Here is a 19,908-nt window from a genome sequence, read left to right as displayed (position 1 = left end):
AAAAACAATCTTATCATGAAATGGACAGAGAACCTAAACAGACATTTCTCCAGAAAGACACACAAATGGGCAACAGGTACATGAAAAGATGCTCAACATCACTCATCATCAGGGAAATGCAAATCAAAACCCTAATGAGGACGTCTCTGTTGGTCCAGTGGTTAAGAATCTACTTGCCAATGCAGGGGACACAGGTTCAATCCCTGTTCCCAGAAGAGTCCACATGCTGCTGAACAGCTAAACCCATGTGCCACAACTACTGAGTTTGCGTGAGACAACTACTGAAGGCCCACGGGCCCTAGGGCTCGAGCTCTGCAACAAGAAGGCATAGCAATGAAAAGCCTGTGCACCACAACCAACAAGTAACCCCCACTCACTGCATCTAGAGAAAGCCCACGTACAGCAACAAAGACCCAGTGCGACCATAAACAAATAAAACCACAACGAGCTAAGAGCTTCCCTCAAAGCTCAGGTGGTAAAGAATCTGCCTGCAATTTAGGAGACCCAGGTTCAATTCCCAGGTTGGGAAGATCCCCAAAAGAAGACAATGGCAACCCACTCCAGTATTCTTGCCTGGAGAATCCCAAGGACAGAGGAGCCTGGCAGGCTACAGTCCATGGGGTTGCAAGAGTCAGACACGAGTTAGCGACTAAAGAGAGAGAGAGACAATGAGCTATCACCTCACCTGTCAAAATGGTATTATCAAAAAGACAACAGATAATCAGTGCTGGAGAGAAAGTGGAGAAAAAGGAACCCTCAGGCATTGTTGGTAGGTATGTAAGCTGGTGCAGCCACTATGGAAAACAGTATCGAGGTTCTTCATGAAATTAAAAATAAAACTGCCATAGAAACTGCCAAGCAATTCCACTTCTGGGTACTTTTTCAAAGAAACTAAAAACACTAATTCAAAAAGACATATGCACATCTATGTTCACAGCAGCATTATTCACAATAACTAAGATATGGAAACAATCTAAGTGTCCATCAATAGGTGAATGGATAAAAAAGATGATAGATGAATATTAGCCACAAAAAAAAAAAAAAAAAAGAATGAAATTTTGCCATTTGCAACAACATGGATGGACGTAGAGGATACTGTGTTAAGTGAAAGAAGTCAAGACATAAAAAGACAAATATTTTATGATTTCACTTACATGTAGAATCTTAAAAAAAAAGAAATGAACAAAAATAACAAAATGGAAACAAGAGTCATAGATCTAGAGAACTAGATGGCTACCAGAGGAGAAGTAAAGGTAATAAATGAAATAGGTGAGGAAAATTAAGAGGTACAAACTTCTAGTCACAAAGTAAATGAATCACAGGAATAAAACGTACAGTGCAGGAAATACTGCCAATAATAATGTAATATATATTAATACACGATTAATGCAATATATACAAAATGTAAAATTACATTATGACAAATGATAACAGATTTATCATGGTGATCACTTTGTAATGTACACAAATACCAAATCACCCTATGCTACACACCAGAATGAACAGTACTGTAGGTCGATTATACTTCAATATACACTCAGAAAGAGAGATCAGATTTGTGGTTACTGGGGGCAGGGGAATGGAAACTGGATGATGGTGGTGGAAAGGCATAAACTTCCGATATAAAATAAGTACTAGGTTTATAATGCACAACATGATTGATATAATTAACACTGCTATATGTTATATATTAAAGTCACTGAGAGAGTAAATCCTAAGAGTTCTCACCACAAGCCCTGCCTCAAAATAATCTCAGCTCCCAAACCAAGCATCTAAAGACAAAGTCTGCATATAGCTAAAAACCATTTTCAGGTAGACGATAATACTATTTCTTGGAGCATGCACATCAAGTTGGTTTTTTTCCTCTTCAGTAACAGATATTTATGCATTCATAAATCGGAACCATTTTCTTAACTCTTAAGATCAGAATCTTAAGATTTAGATAGGGAAACATTGACAGATTTATTTTCTTGGGCTCCAAAATCATTGCTGATGGTGACTGCAGCCATGAACTTAAAAGACGCTTGCTCCTTGGAAGAAAAGCTATGACCAACCTAGACAGTGTATTAAAAAGCAGAGACACTACTTTGCCTACAAAGGTCCACATAGTCAAAGCTATGGTTTTTCTAGTAGTCATGTACAGATGTGAGAGCTGGACAATAAAAAAGGCTGAACACCAAAGAACTGATACCTTCAAACTGTGGTGCTGGAGAAGACTCTTTAGGGTCCCTTAAATAGCAAGGAGATCAAACCAGTCAATCCTAAAGGAAATCAATCCTGAATATTCATTGGAAGGACTGATACTGAAGCTGAAGCTCCAATATTTTGTTCACCTGATATGAAGAACTGACTCACTGGAAAAAGATCCTAATGCTGGGAAAGGTTGAAGGCAAGAGGAAAACAGGATGACAGAGGATGAGGTGATTAGATGGCATCACTGACTCAGTGGACATGAGTTTGAGCAAACTCCAAGAGACGAAGTACAGGCAAGCCTGGCATGCTGCAGTCCATAGGGTCGCAAAGAGTTGGACACAAAAGAGCAACTGAACAACACGTGACACCAAAAACTACTGTCTGAAGAAATACACGATTCCTTCAGCTAACAAACTCCTTCTCACCTCGGCCTCCAAAGTAATTTTAAAAGTAAATTCTCTATCACTCAAGGATAGATTAAACTGTTTTTGGATTATGAGGGTGAAAATAGTGGTGCTGCCATAAAACTCCTAGAAGAGAACATAGGCATTACATTCTCTGACATAAATCCTATCAGTGTTTTATTATGTCAGTCTAAAGCAATAGAAATAAAAGCAAAAATAAACAAATGGGACCTAATCAAACTTATAAGCTTTTGTACAGCAAAGCAAACTATAAATAAAATGAAAAGACAAATACAGAAAATATTTGCAAATGATGTGACCAAAAAGGGCTTAATTTCCAAAACATACAAACAGCTCATACAACTCAGTAACAAAAACAAGCAACCCAATCAAAAGACAGGCAGTAGATCTAAACAGACATTTCTCCAAAGACAACATACAGATGGCCAAGAGGGACATGAAAAGATACTCAGCATCACTAATTATTAGAGAAATGCAAATCAAAACCACAGTGAGATACCACCTTACACTGGTCAGAACAGCCATCAATAAAAGGTCTACAAACAACAAACGCTGGAAACAATGTGGGAGAAAAGAGAACCCTCCCATGCTATTGGTGGGAATGTAAATTAGTGCAGCCACCATGAAAAACAACATGGAGGTTCCTCAAAAAAGCTAAAAATAGAGTTTCCACAAGATCCAGCAATCCCACTCCTGAGTATATATCTATACAGAACTATAATCCAGAAAGATACATGCACCCTAAGATCATCATAGTAGCACTATTCATAATAGCCAAGATATGGAAACAATCTAAACATCTGAATGACAGAAGAATGGATAAAGAAAATGTGGTACATATATAAATGGAATACTACTCAGCCATTAAAAAAAAGAACAATAATGCCATCTACCACAACATGAATGGACCTAAAGATTACCACACTAAGTGAAGTCAGAAAGAGAAAGACAAATACCATAAGATATCACTTACATTAAGGAATCTAAAATATGATTGGGCTTCCCTGGTGGCTCAGCTGGTAAAGAATCCACCTGCAACACAGGAGACCTGGGTTCGATCCCCGGGTTGGGAAGATACCCTGGAGAAGGGAAAGGCTACCCACTCCAGTATTCTGGCCTGGAGAATTCCACGGACTATGCAGTGCATGGGGTTGCAAAGAGTCGGACACGACTAAGTGACTTTCACTTTCATGTTCACATAAGGAATCTAAAATATGACACAAATCAGCTTATTCACAAAACAGAAACAGACTCACAGACATATAAAACAGACTGTGGTTGCCAAGGGGACAGTGGGATACTGGAGGGATGGACTGGCAGTTTGAGATTAGCAGAAGCAAACTATTATATACAGCATGGATAAACCTCACAGTACCGCTATAAAGCACTGTATTAATGTCCTGTGATAAAACACGATGAAAAAGAATATATTTGTAACTGAACTGCTTTGCTGTACAGCAGAAATTAGTAAGACACTGTAAGCCAACTGTACTTCAATAAAATAAATTTTTTTAAATATTGGTGTTGAAATGTTTAAAACTTATATTGGGTAATCAAGATGATTAGACAGAGACTGGAGAATCAAATATTATAGATGGCATCCACTAGTTGCAACTGCAATATATATAGATACACACACCACAGTAAAAAGTATAAACTGAAAAACACTTTCTCTCGATAGGAAGAAAGAAAAACCTGTATGCTGCCTGAGTAACATCCACTCCACCTGCTAATAACCCTTAGAAAATAGCAAAGAACTAACTTGCCCATAAACAAGTCAAGGGGAGCTCATGAATGTGGGGATTCCATAGTAGCTATTAGTGGAATATGAATTGAGAAAAATAAAGTAGAAGTATTGGGCTGGGATGTACTTCTGCCAAACTTGGATTTTAACATTGAAATAAGGCAAATTTTCAGTAGCAAATGTAAGGAGATTAGAAACAGCCACTAGGTCCTAACAAAGAAAGAGTTAAATAGACTGAAAAATCAATAATTATTTTGAATCCATAAGAGACAGTACAAACTGCTGAAACAGACAGGTAAATACAGGGGATCGTGGTTTAATGGAGCAGTAACTGACAACAGACTCCACCTTGGGAATCAGTGCCAGGGTAGAAAAACCTGAACTGTAACTGACAAATTGCTGGACGCTCAGTGTTAGACAGCCTGAGTTTAAAACTCCAGGGATGCCCAGTTATAGGGGGGCTCCCACATTTCTGTAAGTTTTCCTCTAGGAGCTAGACCAGATCTCACAGTAAATTTCAACTCATGAGAAAAATCCTGGAGTGCAGGTGGCTCGGAGGGGTGGTCTCTGTTACTTTTAACAACAAAGCCTAATCTCTAGAGAGAAATGAGTTAACCAGAGTCTAACTTCGTGGGGTTTTATCAGAACCTAACTGACCTAGGGAAAGGGAAATTACCCAACTCCAGCCTACCAGAGCCAATCCTGTCCAACTTAAGGGGGCAAGAAGGGATATGAGGAGCGCCTGTGAAGTTCACAGTCCAGAGGCACAGACTCATTTAAAAACTGAGAACTAATCACAGAACTAGAACACTTCCCTTTCCCTCACATCCATGCCTTAACACAACATTATTAAAAGCTTATTATATAAAACACTTCCTTTTACCTAACACATCCTGTCTAACTAGCCATAAAAAATTACAACACATACTAAAAGGCAAAAAAAAAACCCCAACTTGAAGACAGAGCAACCATCAAAATTATCAAACTGGAATGTTGAAATTAACTGATCGGGAATTTAAAATTATGATTAACATGCTAAGAATTCTAATAAATAAAGTAGACCACATGTGGGCTTCGTTGGCTCAGTGGTAAAGAATCTGCCTGCAGTACAGGTGACTCAGGTTCAACCCCTGGATTGGGAAGATCTCCTGGAGGAGGAAATGGAAACTCACTCCAGTATTCTTGCCTGGAGAATTCCATGGACAGAGGAGCCTGGCAGGCTGTGCTAAGAACAGATGTGCAATGTAAGCAGAGAAATGAAAATCCTAATAAAGAAGCAAAAAGAGACAAAACCAGAAATATCTTTGATCATTCTGGTTTTGTCTAAAGATCAAAACCAGAAATGGGCAAGAAATGGCAAGGATCTAACAGAAGTTAAGAAGAGGTGACAAGAATATACATAAGAACTATACAAAAAAGGTCTTAATGACCTAGATAACCACAATGGTGTGGTCACGCACCGAGAGCCAGACATCCTAGAGTGTAAAGTCAAGTGGGCTTTAGGAAGTATTACTAGGAACAAATCTAGTGGAGGTAATGGAATTCCAGCTGAGTTATTTAAATTCCTACAAGATGATGCTGTCCAAGTGCTGCTCTTAATAGGTCAGCAAATTTGGAAAATTCAGCAGTGGCTACTGGACTGGAAAAGGTCAGTTTTCATTCCAATCCCAAAGAAAGGCAATGCCAAAGAATGTTCAAACTATCATACAACTGTGCTCATTTCACATACTAGCAAAAAGTATGAAAAGTGTTAATCTGACTCTTTGAGACCCCAAGGACTATATAGCCCACCAGGCTCCTCTGTCCATGGAATTCTCCAGGCAAGAACACTGGAGTGGGTAGCCATTCCCCTCTCCAGGGGATCTTCCCGACCCAGGGATTGAACCCAGGTCTTCTGCACTACAGGCAGATTCTTTACCATCTGAGCCACAAGGAAGGACCGCATGTAGCAAGGTAATGCTCAAAATCCTTCCAAGCTAGGCTTCAAAAGTACGTAAACCAAAAGCTTCCAGATGGAAGCTAGATTTAGAAAAGGCAGAGGAACTAGACATCAAATTGCCAGCATCCTTTAGATCTTAGAAAAATCAAAAGAATTCTGGAAAAACATGTACTTCTGCTTCACTGACTACAATAAAGCCTTTGACTGTGTGGATCACAACAAACTGTGGAAAATTAAAGAAATGAGAATACCAGACCACCTTACCTGCCTCCTGAGAAACCTGTAAGCAGGTCAAGAAACAATTAGAATCAGACATGATACAATGGACTGGTTCAAAATTGGGAAAGGAGCACGTCGAGGCTGTATACTATCACCCTGCTTATTTAATTTTTATGCACAGTACATCAAGTGAAATGCTAGGCTGGATGAATCACAAACTGGCATCAAGACTGCCAGGAGAAATATCAATAACCTCAGTTAAGAAGATGATACCATTCTAATGGCAGAAATCAGAGGAACTAAAGAGCCTCTTGCTGAGGGTGAAAGAGGAGAGTGAAAAGCTGGCTTAAAACTCAATATTCAAAAAACTAAGATCATGGCATCCGGTCCCATCACTTTGTGGTAAATAGATGGGGAAAAGTGGAAACAGTGACAGATTTTCTTGGGCTCCAAAATCACTGTGGACAGTGACTGCAGCTATGAAATTAAACTTGCTCGTTGGAAGAAAAGCTGTGACAAACCTAGACAGCATACTAAAAAGCAGAGACATCACTTTGCCAACAAAGGTCCGTAACATCAAAGTTTTAGTTTTTCCAGTAGTCATGTACAGATGTGAGAGTTGGACCATAAAGGAGGCTGAGTGCCAAAGAATTGATGATTTCTATTTTTGGTGCTGGAGAAGACTCTTCAGAGTCCCTTGGACATCAAGATCAAACCAGTCAATCCTAAAGGAAATCAACCCTGAATATTCATTGAAAGGACTGATGATGAAGCTTCAAAACTTTGGCCACCTGATGTGAAGAGCTGAAGATGGAAAAGCCACTGATGCTGGGCAAAAGAAGGGGGCAGCAGAGGATGAGATGGTTAGATAACAGCACCAACTCAATGTACATGAATCTGAGCAAACTCCAGCAAATAGTGAAGCACAGGGAAGCCTGGCGTGCTGCAGTTCATGGAGTTGAAAAGGGTTGGACATGACTTAGTGACTGAACACCACCACCCATTCATGATAAAAACTCTCAGTGAACTAGCAAATAAAAGGGAACTTTCTCAACTCAAATTAGAAACTTTCCCACTAAGATAAGAAAGAAGGAAAAGATGTCTGCTCTCATCAATCCTTCTCGGCATCTTACTGGAAGTCCTAGTGAATGCAATAAAAGGAAATAAAAATAATACAGATTTGAGAGAAAGAAATAAAACTATCTTTGTTCACAAATGACATGATCATCTAGGTAGAAAATGTCAAAGAATCCCCAAAAAACTTCTGGAACTAATAAACAAGCTGCAGATTATGAGGGTAAAGTACAAAATTCAATAGTTTTCCTATGTATCAACAAAGAACAAGTGGAAAACACAATACCATTTACATTATCACTCCCCAAAAGTGAATACTTAGTTATAAATCTAATATATACAAGATCTATATGGGGAAAATGAAAACACGCTGATGAAAAAAATTAAAGAACTAAATAAATGGAGAGGTAGTCAATGTTCATGAACAGGAAGACTCAATACAGTTAAGATGTCAGTTCTTCCCAACTCGATCTATAGATTCAATGCAAGCATAATCAAAATCCCTGCAAGTTATTTTGTGAATATGGTTGAACTGATTCTCAAGACTATATAGAGACGAAAAAGACCCAGAATAGCCAACATGTATTGAAAATGAACAAAGTTGGAGAGCTGACACTGCCCAAGTTCAAGACTTTCTTAAAAAGCTACAGTAATCAAAACGGTGTAGTACTGTTACAAGAAGAGACTAATAGGTCAAGGGAACAGACTAGAGAGCCCACAAATAGACTCAAATAGAGCCAACTGATCTTTGACAAAGAAGCAAGGACAGTATCAGAGCAGAGAGTCTTCTCACTGCTGAAATAGCAGGACATCCACATGCAAAAATAAATGACTAGACACAGACCTTCCAACTTTCACATAAATTAATTTGAAATGGATCATAAACCAAAATGTAAAACACAAAATTTTAAGAATCCTAAAAGATAACCTAAGAGAAAACCTACATGACCTTCAATATGGCAATGACTTCTTAAGATACAAAATCAAAGGCATGATCCATGAAAGAAATCACTGATAGGCTGAACTTCATTAAGATAATAAACTTCTGCTTTGTGAAAGACAACATCAAGAGAATGAGCAGACAGACCACAAACTGGGAAAAAATATTTGCAAAAGCATGTTATCCAAAATATACAAAGAAGTCTGAAGACAAGAGTAAAACAATCTGATTAGAAAATAAGCCAAAGACCTTAACAGATAACAAAGAAGATACACAGATGGCAAATAAGCATATGAAAAGATGCACCACATCATGTCATCAGGGAAAGGCAAATTTAAACAAGATATTACTACACACCTATTAGAAAGGCCAAAATCCAGAAAACTGACAATGCTGACAAGGATGTAGAGCAGCAAGAACTCTCATTCACAGAAGAGTTTGGCAATTTCTCATAAACCTAAATACACTGTCACCAGGACTTCCCTGGTGGTCCAGTGGCTAAGACTCCACGTTTCCAACACAGGGGGATCAGGTTCGATCCCTGGTCAGGGAACCAGATCCCACATACTGTAACTGAAGAGTTCACATACCACAACTAAAGATCAAGCATGCCACAATGAAGATGGAAGATCCCGTGTGCCATAACTAAGACCTGGGGCAGCCAAATAAATAAAAAAACAAACAAATAAATAAACAAACATGCTGTTACCATCCAGTCTTGGAACCATGCTCCTTGGTATCTATCCAAATGGACATTAGACTTGGACACAGATGTTCATGGCAGCTTTATTCGTAACTGCCAAAACTGAAATGCAACTAAGATGTCCTTCAAGAGATGACTGAATAAATGAACTGATACGACCAAACAAAAAAAATGTGCTATCAAGTCATGAATAGACATGAAGAAACTTTATATACGTATTACTAAGTGAAAGAAGCCAAGTTGAAATGGCTACATCATTGTATGATTCCAGACATAGGACATTCTGGACAAGACAAAGCTATGAGACAACAAAAAGATCAGAGGTTGCCAGAGGCGAGGGGAACAGGAGATTAACAGGTATAACATGGAGGATTTTTAAGGCAATGAAAATACTCTGTATGATACTATTATGGTGGATACATGTCTTTACATTATTTGTCCAAACCCACCAAGAGTGAACCTTAATGCAATCTATGGACTTTGAGTGATTATGACGCACCAATATAGGTTCATCAATTATAAACAAATGCACCATTCTGGTGGTGGATGTTGATAATGGGAATGGCTATGTATGTGTGGGGACAGAAGCTGTAATGGGAAATATCTAACTTTGATCTCGATTTTGCTGCAAACCTAAAATTGCTCTTAAAAAAATAAAGCCTTCAATAAAAATAAATAACACAAGTTCAAATTTTAAAAGTGCAACAGTGTATCATGTTATTTTAACATGTAATAACCTTCAGCTTGTTTTTAGTCAGGAAATTTATGGATCAGGATGTCCACAGGACAAAAAATTCGTATTTATTTAGCTGCGCTGGGTCTTAGATGCAGCATGCAGGGCCCTTAGTTGCAGCATGTGGGATCCAGTTCCCTGACAAGGGATTGAACATGGACCTTCTGCACTGGAAGCATGGAGTCTTAGCCACTGAACCACCAGGTAAGTCCCAGGAAATTCTTACGTACTAGACATAAATTAGTTTACTTTCAATTTCTTCTGAGCCTCATTGGATAAGTCTTATTTCAATTATGATTTGGGGGTCATTCTTTTCCCTTCTCCAATTAATCAAGAGCGGTCTATATATACTATATATGAACTATATTTTAATACTTTTTAAAAGCTGTCTATATATTAACAAGGAATAGACAAACATGCATGATTAACAAAAGTCTAAATCTAAAAATCTAAGGTTCCCACTGGGATAAGTCATCTAATTTGCCTACAATTCTAGATTGTGAACCCAACTGATATTCATTACAGAAAAATGAACTATCATTTTGCAGAACAGAAAAGCAACTATTATTTCACAAATGTGGGGTATTTTATAGTGGCTTGCATTATTAATACCTAAAGTCAGGAGTCCACATAACCAATATTTTAAATTCAAATCCTCCTTTTATCTCTAAGAACAGAAAATTGTTACCTACCTTTCAGAAACCTCTTGCTTCAACTGAGGGACTTCACCAAGGGCTGAATCAATATCCATGAAACCAAGAAAATCTCGCTTTATATTAAGGGAAGGCTTCTCCAAACCCTTGCCTGAAGTTTCCTGACCCCTTGATAAAGGATCCAAATCTGTTAGCTGCACCTCTGACCCCTCACCTTCTGTAAGACGGACCCGTTGACCAGGAGAACTGGGAACACTGTTCCCTTCTTGGTCAGAGCTGTTCTTTTGCTTTCCATCTCTCTGGGGCTTACTATTCAGCCCATCATCCCGGAAGCCTTTAGCAAATGGATTGTAATCTATTTTCAACTGGGTAATCTGAATGTTTTGATAAGCTGTTACTGCAAAGAATTCAGTCTGTGGGAAGGTAAAAGTGTGGACACCAGGGCCATTTAATTGTATCACTTCAGTAGCCTTTTCTGCAGGCACCAAGTGAAGCCGTGGCAAGTAGCGATGCATAGAGTGCAAGATAATATGCCCTTCTTGGTCCAGTGTATTGTTTGTAAGTTTGAGTTTGTAGAAAGACACTGGTTGATGCATCCAATAATGACCCGTGGAAGGAGATTCTGGATGAATAAAAACCCTCCCCAAAACATGGGGCTCAGCCTTCCCACTGGGCTCCCACCAGCGACCGTTCCATTTATAACGGTGATTATCCACAGGAGATATATCCATGACAAGGATATATTTCATATTTGAATCTAAACCTGTTATCCAATAACGACAGTAAGGAAACATGCGTCTCCCCTGCTTCGTCAGAATCATCTCTGTGCTTCGATGATAGAATTCGTTCCACATATTATTGTTATCCAAGGTGACAGTGATTCCTCCTACAGTACAATCAGCTGGAAGGCAAATCTTTCCTTTAGATTTTCCTGGTGATGACACACTGCTAGCCAAAGCACAGGCATCCCGATTAGTAACCAAAATTCCTTGATCAGTTTTGCCATTTCCTGGCTGTTTCAGGATGACAAAGAAAGTAGGTGCTGCTCCTGGCACTGTCCCACCATCTTGATTAGCCAATATAATCTGTTGTTTCTCCTCCATGATTCCAGTGGGAAAATCAGTAGTAAGATAATTGTAGTTACCACATAATCACAATGGCCTTCCCAGCCTAAAAAAACAAAACAACACTTTAATCAAGTGAACATTTATTTTATTAACAAAAATGTAAGAATGATTGTTATCCCAAAATACATTCCTAAATTCTTCTAAGATTTTGCTTCTACTTTTCTCTCAATCACTGTAAGGATATTCATTCTGGAATATTTGACTACCTTTTTAAAGTTCATTTTAATCTAATTAAGTTACTCATACCCCAATCCTTCAATAATTCACTATACATGCAACCATCTCACATTAAAAAAGTATTCATTTTAGAAAAATTATATGAAAATATAAAAGTATAGACTTAAAAGAAGATTAAATTGTAAAGTTATCCACATTCCAAAAGAATTCCAATAATTTATGAATTAATTTGAGAGGATTCTGTTACAAGTACATTCTCCTGAGTAAAAATTAACAAATTTCCATGTTATCACTGTATAGAGAATCACCTCTTTTATTAGAGTACTGGCATGAGTTCATACACAAGTAAAATGCTATTTAACTTAATTAGTACATGAAAGTGAAAGTGTTAGTTACTCAGTTGTGTCCACCTCTTTGGGACCCCTTGGACTGTGGCCCACCAGGCACCTCTGTCCATGGGATTCTCTAGGCAAGAATACTGGAATGGGTTGCCATTCCCTTCTCTAGGGGATCTTCCCAACCTAGGGATGGAACCTGGGTCTCCTGCACTGCAGGTGGTTTCTTTATGAACTGAGCCATCAAGGAAGCCCTGTTAGTACATACATTTAAAGAAAACATGACAAAACACCAGAACTTACTGGAAAAAGAAATAGTTGGCTCCACAACTCAGACCTTACACTGAAAAAAATTCCAATAAACCGAACACTTAAATCCCACCCCCTATTCCCAACTCAGTGTAATTTTTTTTAATTCTTAAAGAAATCTTGAAAAAAAGCTTTTTGATAATAAGTAGTACACAAAACCTAGAAGTTAATAAAATAAAATTTTTGATAAATTCAAAATCATATAAATTTGTTTTTAATATGACAAAAACTATCCATGTAAGATTAAAAAAATGACTAACTGGAAAACAGTACCTGAAACATATCATAAAGATCTCATTTCCCTAATATAAAAAGGAATTTTATACAAATTGGAAAAACAAAAAATCTAATAGAAAAACGGACAAAGGATAGGAACTGCAAATAGTTAAGAAAATGTACACAGTCACAGAACAGAAGGAATTAAAGTCACCCTAAGATACTGCTTTTTACCCTAGCAGAATTTTTGGCAAAAATCAAAGTCTGTCAAAGGTGCTGGAAAAGGTGTATGTCAACCAGCATTCTCATCTAATTAGCCACTTAAGAGTGTAAGATGACAGAATCTCAGAGGGTAGTATGAAAGTATCAAAAGTAGAAACGCACACATTCCAGGAAACAATGGTTCTTCTAGGACTTTATCTTACATACATATGTGCAAACACACACATACACACCTGTAATAAATGGTGGTACTATGAAAGAGTGGAATATTCTGCAGCTACAAAAGAGAATTATAAATCTTATAGACTCATTAATATTATCTAAAAGATATACAAAGCATAAAGTTCAAAAGAATTATAGATTATGCTATATACTTCTATAAGTTTAAACAAAGAAAAAGCCAAAGAAAGAAAAGAATATGTATGTATTTTCCTGACACAGACTACCTGCAAAGACAGAAGAGGAACTGGTAGTATTGGCTTTATCAAGGCAAAACAGGGTGGCTGGAAAAATACTCGGACACTTTCCAAATTTTTTACCTTGTGACCATACAACCTATCCCCCCACCCAAAAATTTAAAAAAAAAAAAAAAAGCCTAAATTAGTTAATTCATAAAAGTTACACACACAAAAAAACACATATACTGTATGACTCCATTTATAAGAAATGTCCAGAATAGGCAAATCTATAAAGTAGATCAGTGGCTGACAGTGAAAAGGGAGAGGATTAATGAGGACAATTGTTAAAAGCTTGGGGTCTTCTGTAAGACTGACGGAAATGTTCAGAACTAAAAACCAGTTAATGTATCCTTTAAAATGCTGAATTTTGGGACTCCTTGCTGGTCCAGTGGTTAAGACACCACATTTCCAATGCAGAGGGCCTGGGCTCAATCCCTGGTCAGGGAACTACAGCCCACATGCTACAATCAAGAGCCCACATGCTACAATCAAGAGCCCACATGCTGCAATCAAGAGCCTACATGCCAGCAACTGAAGACCCCGCATGCTGCAACTAAGACCTGGTACAGTCAAATAAATATATAAATGTTTTAAATCATGAATTTTATGTGAATTATATCTCCATAAGCCATTATAAAGAAATCTCAGGTTGTTACATTCAACTGAAGTGATGTGCTAAAATAAATTACCTAAATATTCTCCAAAATATAAAGCTATCACCTTCAGTTAGCTTTTATACAAAAAAGAAAAATATTACATCACTAGGCTTCCCAGGTGGCACTAGGGAATCCACCTACCAATGTAGGAGACATAAGAGACACAGGTTCAATCCCTGGGCTGGGAAGATCCCCTAGAGAAGGGCATGGCAACTCACTCCAGTGTTCTTACCTGTTGGAGAATCCCATCAACAAAGGAGCCTGGTGGGCTACAGTTCATAGGGTCACAAAGAGTCAGACACAACTGAAGCAACTTAGCGCACACACACACACTTGTTTAACTGGATCAGTAATTTTTGACCAATCAAACTGAGCCACTTACTGGTATTCCTCTTTTTAATTAAAAGTCTAATTTTACTTTTCGTCAGAGCTATTGACAAGCAATAATAAAATCATCTGATCTGAATTTTACATCTTTCAGGACTGGCCACTTGATCCCCCCGAAAAGTGGGGGGAAGCTCCAAAACTTAAAATATTCATTATCTTCAGGATAATACTTTAAAGATCAACACTTCAAAAAAGGTTGGTTATTGTTTCTGATAATGGCTAGATATGAAAATAGAAACCCTACTTTCTAACACTAAAGCACTAATACCTAGGAAAGGTTAAAAAAAAAAAGCTCTCTCCTCTGATTTGGAGTTTAAGAGATAGATAAAATTTAGAATGATTCTTTTCAAAAGTTTCCTCAGGCTTAAGGCAATTAAGTTTATTGATTTCCTAAAACTAGTTTAAGTAACATCTATCAGAGACTGATAAGACAAAATTTAAACAGACTTATAAGTCACAAATATACAGTGACTTTTATAAAAATAGTAAAGTTCAGAAAGTTCATAAAAACCAATACCTCTAAAATGGTGTATAACTGATCAAAAAAGCCATCATCAAAATATCTACAAACAATAAATACTGGAAAGCATGTGGAGAAAAGGGAACCCTCTTGCACTGTCGGTGGGAATGTAAACTGATACAGCCACTATGGAGAACAGTATGGAGATTCCTTAAAAAACCAGGAATAAAACTACCATTGTTGTTGTTCAGTCAGCTAGTCATATCTGATTCGTTGCAACCCCATGGACTGCAGCACTCAAGGCTTCTCTGTCCCTTAACATCTCCAGAAGTTTGCCCAAGTTCATGTCCATTCCATCAGTGATGCCATCCAGTCACCTCATCCTCTAACGCCATCTTCTGCCCTCAATCTCTCTCAGCATCAGGGCCTTTTCCAGTGAATCGGCTGTTCGCATCAGGTGACCAAAATACTAGATATTCAGTTTCAGTATCAGTCCTTCCAATGAGTATTCAGGGTTGATTTCCCTTAAGATTGACTGGTTTGATCTCCCTGCTATCCAACCATTATGACCTAGCAATCCCACTAGGGGGCATATACCCTTAGAAAACTGTAATTCAAAAAGACACATGTACCCCAATGTTCACTGCAGCACTATTTACAACAGAGAAGACATGGAAGCAACCTAGATGTCCATCAACAGAAAAACAGATAAAGAAGTTGTGATGCATACATACAGTGGAATATTACTCAGACATAAAAAGGAATCAAGGTCATTTGAACTAATGCAGATGAACCTAGAGTCTGTCAAACAGATAAAGAAGTTGTGGTACATATACATTCAATGGAATATTACTCAGCCATAAAAAGTAACAAAATCAGGGGGATGAACCTAGAGCCTGTCAAACAGAGTAAAGTAAGTCAGAAGGAGAAAATATCATATTTTAATGCATATATACAGAATCTAGAAAATGGCACTGATGAACCTATTTGCAGGACAGGAATATGAATAGAGACGCAGATATGGAGAATGGACTTATGCTGGGATGGGGGCAAGAGGTGAGAGCGAACCACTGACATATATACACTACCATGTGTGAAATAACATAGCTAAGGGGAAGCTGCTATAAAACACAGGGAAACCAGCCCAAAGTTCTGCATCAACCTACAGGACTGAGATTCGGGGGAGATGCTCAAGAGGGAGAAGATATATATACATCTATGGCTGATTCAGGTTATTATATGACAGAAATCAACACAACATTGTAAGGCAATTATCCTCTAGTTAAATAAAACAAAGCTAAAAACATAAAACTGTATATAAATCAAATAACATAAACTCTTAATCTTGTACTTAGTCCATAAAGCTCAATTTTGTTACAAATCAAGTATTTTTGTAAGCAATTATGCAAAAACACACTTATGAAATGCGTTTAAGACAGGCAGCAAAGAACTACTTGAAAAAATTGTTTAGCTATCCCAAACCTACGAAGACATTAAAGAGTTAAGAATTTCTTAAACACTGTCTTCTATAATAATAAAATCTTGATTTTTCAGATCATTTTTACAGGTAAAAGTGGGCAAGGAAGTTTTAACCAATGCTTTAAAAATCATTATCTTTTAAAAATTAATCTATGAAATATCAAATATTCTACTGATGGGAATCCAGTTTAAAGACTGTACTATAATAAATTTTAAACTTACATTATATATACACATTTCAAAATTTTCCTTTCATTTAAACACAAAATTTAAGTTCAGAAGAGTCAGACTGCTTCATTTCCACTCTGTACACAAGTATCTAATAAATGTAAATATGTGTGTATTAAGTCCAAAAAAAGTTTGAACTTTCAGACTTTTGATTTGTATAGTCTTTTTTTTAATCTTCCTGTCAAGTTTATTCCATAAATTGATCAAAATGTGTAAAACCAAAAACATAATTTACAAACAAAATAGTATCTATCTTAAGCCATACATTGCTAAAGGTTTACAGACAAATAAAATTTTATTCCACAACAATTCTTAACATGGATTTCACTTCATTATAAGGAATATGCCTATGCTTTTGGAATACAATATTGGATTTTCTACAGAAAGGATAGTCAATTCAGCAAATTCAGCTGTGTCAGACACACAAATACCACTCTAAAGTCTAAGATAACTTTAACCAATTGCAAAAATCAAATTACTTAGGCTACTCATGAAGCCATAAATCTCCTTCCAGAAAGATTCTAAAAATTCTCTGAAAGCATTAAGGAAGACCACAGTTTTGGGTATACAGGTATAACTCAGCATTCAAAAAAATCTCAGTTCAGCTTTTCAAGATCAAGCAGTTACCCACATAGAATTACTATAATAATGACCTACAGAGATAAATTCAGTTGTGGCTGGGAAATATTCTAAGTAACATTCTGAAACTGTCAACATCAGAAGGTGCAGGCACTCACATCAACACACAAATGCGATTTCACAGAGAATGTTTTCCAGTAATGTGTCAAGTTCCATAAGAAAACTGTTACAATTCCAGAGTACCTATTCTGAGTATCTTTTCACCAATGACCTCTTTGGGAAATGTTTAGTAACTACTAAAGCCATGATCTTCATACAACTTACAAAATACATTAGTTAGTTTACTAGCTAGTTACCTAATTCAGATACTAGTATCAGTCTCCCCCTCCCCCCACCCCACCCCCAATCAACCCCGGCAACAAAGTACACCAAAATTCCAAACCAATACTATTACTTTAAAAACACAAAACATTACAAAACATTCAGATGATACTCAACCTAAACCGAGTATTTTCAAAGTTGCTAAAAATAACCATAACTTTTCATACAGTAAATGCATTACTGTAAGGTAGGCATGGAGATCGGAGAAGGCAATGGCACCCCACTCCAGTACTCTTGCCTGGAAAATCCCATGGACGGAGGAGCCTGGTGGGCTACAGTCCATGGGGTAGCGAAGAGTCGGACACGACTGAGCGACTTCACTTTCCCTTTTCACTTTCATGTACTGGAGAAGGAAATGGCAACCCACTCCATTGTTCTTGCCTGGAGAATCCCAGGGACGGGGGAGCCTGGTGGGCTGCCGTCTGTGGGGTCGCACAGAGTCGGACACGACTGACGAGTCTTAGCAGCAGCAGCAGCAGCAGCAGCAGCAGGAGCAGGCATGGAGATGTTAGTTTGTTCCTTAACGTAATTATTCACTACAAGAGTGCGGTTAAATTACATTTCTGAAGCTCAAATTTGTAAGAGAATAGATTCACTTGAATTTCAGTATTCATCAATATACAATGGGCCCAGAAATTTGAAAAAGATTTTAAAAAGCACAATTTACATACAAAAGTAATCAGAAAACAAGACAGCAAGGGATGCAAAGACAATCGCCAACTATCCGTTCTTAATCGTCATTAGGTTAACTTTCATAATTAAATAAATGATGTGCGTGCGTGCTAAGTCGCTTCCGTCGTGCCTGACTCTGCGACCCTATGAACTGTAGCCCGCCAGGATCCTCTGTCCTTATTTTCCAGGTAAGAACACTGGAGTGGGTTGCCATGGTACTCACTATCTATAGTAAGCACTTACTTTGGACCAGAAACTATACCCTGGGCATTTTATCATGACTACAACCCTAAATTTGAAAGGTAAATTTCAAAATACATCTGAAATGCTTTTAGGTTTTAAGGCAAGAAGTTGCATTTACCTAAGATAGTAGCCCATCCCCACCCCTTTCTTTCACCAATTACCATTCGTTAATACAGGCTTCATAAGTATTTTCTATTCCTAGGAATGATCCCTTTACCACAACTCAGGGTTAGCAAGCTGGCAAGTCCCTAATACTTGCCTAAGTAGAATTTAAAGAACTAATTTTTATGGCAGAAATGGACAGCAATCAAATAGCCACCTTGCCTTGGATTAAGTATGTCAAGGTACCCAGTGCACTAAGTTTTCTCAAATCCTAAACATGTGTTTTCTGGAAGGTGCATCCAACCCACTCAACTCACACAACAGCTGGAAACATAGCTCTCTGGCATCAAGAAGGACTAGCGCGAAGAGGCCTCCTGCCAGTCTCAGAGAACCGCAGTCGCCGTCGACTACCAGGGCCCACATCACCGCTTTTCAACTACAGAGGCTAGCTAGCCAAGAACCACGTGAAAAAATGCCTCAAGGAAAGCACTTCTGGGGAAGGGGAGACCGACAAATCACGTGCCGCCAGCGGGAACCCGCGGATCACTCGGCGGGATCCAGTCGCATTCGGTTACCGTGGCGACTACAGAACCAGCCGTCCGGCCCTCCCAGGCCGGCCCTCTTTCCCAGCAGCCGTCACGCCACCTCCAAGCACTTTCCCTGCAGCCTTAGCCGCGGCGTCGTGCCCAAAAAGAGGCAGAGCAGGCAGCATTTGCCAGGGACTCTGCCGCAGAAGCCTGGTGTGCTTTAAAACACATAAGGCAGCGCGCGGGTGGGCTCGAGAGGTCTCTTGATCCACGTGTCTGCCCCTGCGACGCGAACTCTGGGAGAGTGGTCTTCCCTCAGAAGGAAGAGCGCTTTGGTTATTCACATTGTTCTGCCATCAGTAACTCTTCTTTTCAGAACTCCTTCACCTTCCCTGCGTCCATCGTCGCCAGAGGAGGCATGGCATCTCCAGAGTTCCGAAGGCGGAACAAAAATCTTCACAAGACACTACCACTTCCCACTCTCAACCCAGTTTGAAATAATCCCTAAATTTTCTATACTCCTCGCAAGCAGATTCCTTAACTTTGATTGCTAGTACTCGGAGCGGTGTATTTCTATCCCAGACCCACCTACTGCTGAGGGCACAGAGCTTGACCATTTAACAGGGGCGGGAAGCCACACAGAGAACTGGCCAAAGGGTGCCCCACAGAGGGGAAAAGAAAATATCACCTGCTCTTCCCACCTGTTTTCCCCGCCCTCATTTCTGCA

At 38.5% G+C, this 19,908-nt stretch overlaps 1 protein-coding gene across 26 annotated transcripts in view; it reads right to left on the bottom strand.

Annotated features, from left to right (window-relative positions):
• The window catches only part of MGA (MAX dimerization protein MGA), a 148,831-nt gene that overhangs the window by 80,587 nt on the left and 48,336 nt on the right, over positions 1–19,908 (bottom strand). For 22 of the 26 annotated variants that reach the window (XM_024997621.2, XM_024997622.2, XM_024997618.2 and 19 more), the window contains exon 2: positions 10,663–11,793. The exons of 2 other annotated variants lie outside the window; for them this stretch is intronic. In XM_024997621.2, the coding sequence (XP_024853389.1) occupies positions 10,663–11,726 (1,064 nt within the window). In that variant the 5' untranslated portion in view covers positions 11,727–11,793. Of the gene's footprint in view, positions 1–10,662; positions 11,794–19,908 lie in introns of those variants that run through there. 2 more of the 26 variants (NM_001191402.1, XM_059890464.1) reach the window with 2 other exon arrangements.

The sequence above is a fragment of the Bos taurus genome, chromosome 10 (genome assembly GCF_002263795.3).
Source record: "Bos taurus isolate L1 Dominette 01449 registration number 42190680 breed Hereford chromosome 10, ARS-UCD2.0, whole genome shotgun sequence".
Classification (NCBI taxonomy): domain Eukaryota; kingdom Metazoa; phylum Chordata; class Mammalia; order Artiodactyla; family Bovidae; genus Bos; species Bos taurus.
This window is presented reverse-complemented; position numbering and strand designations above follow the sequence as displayed.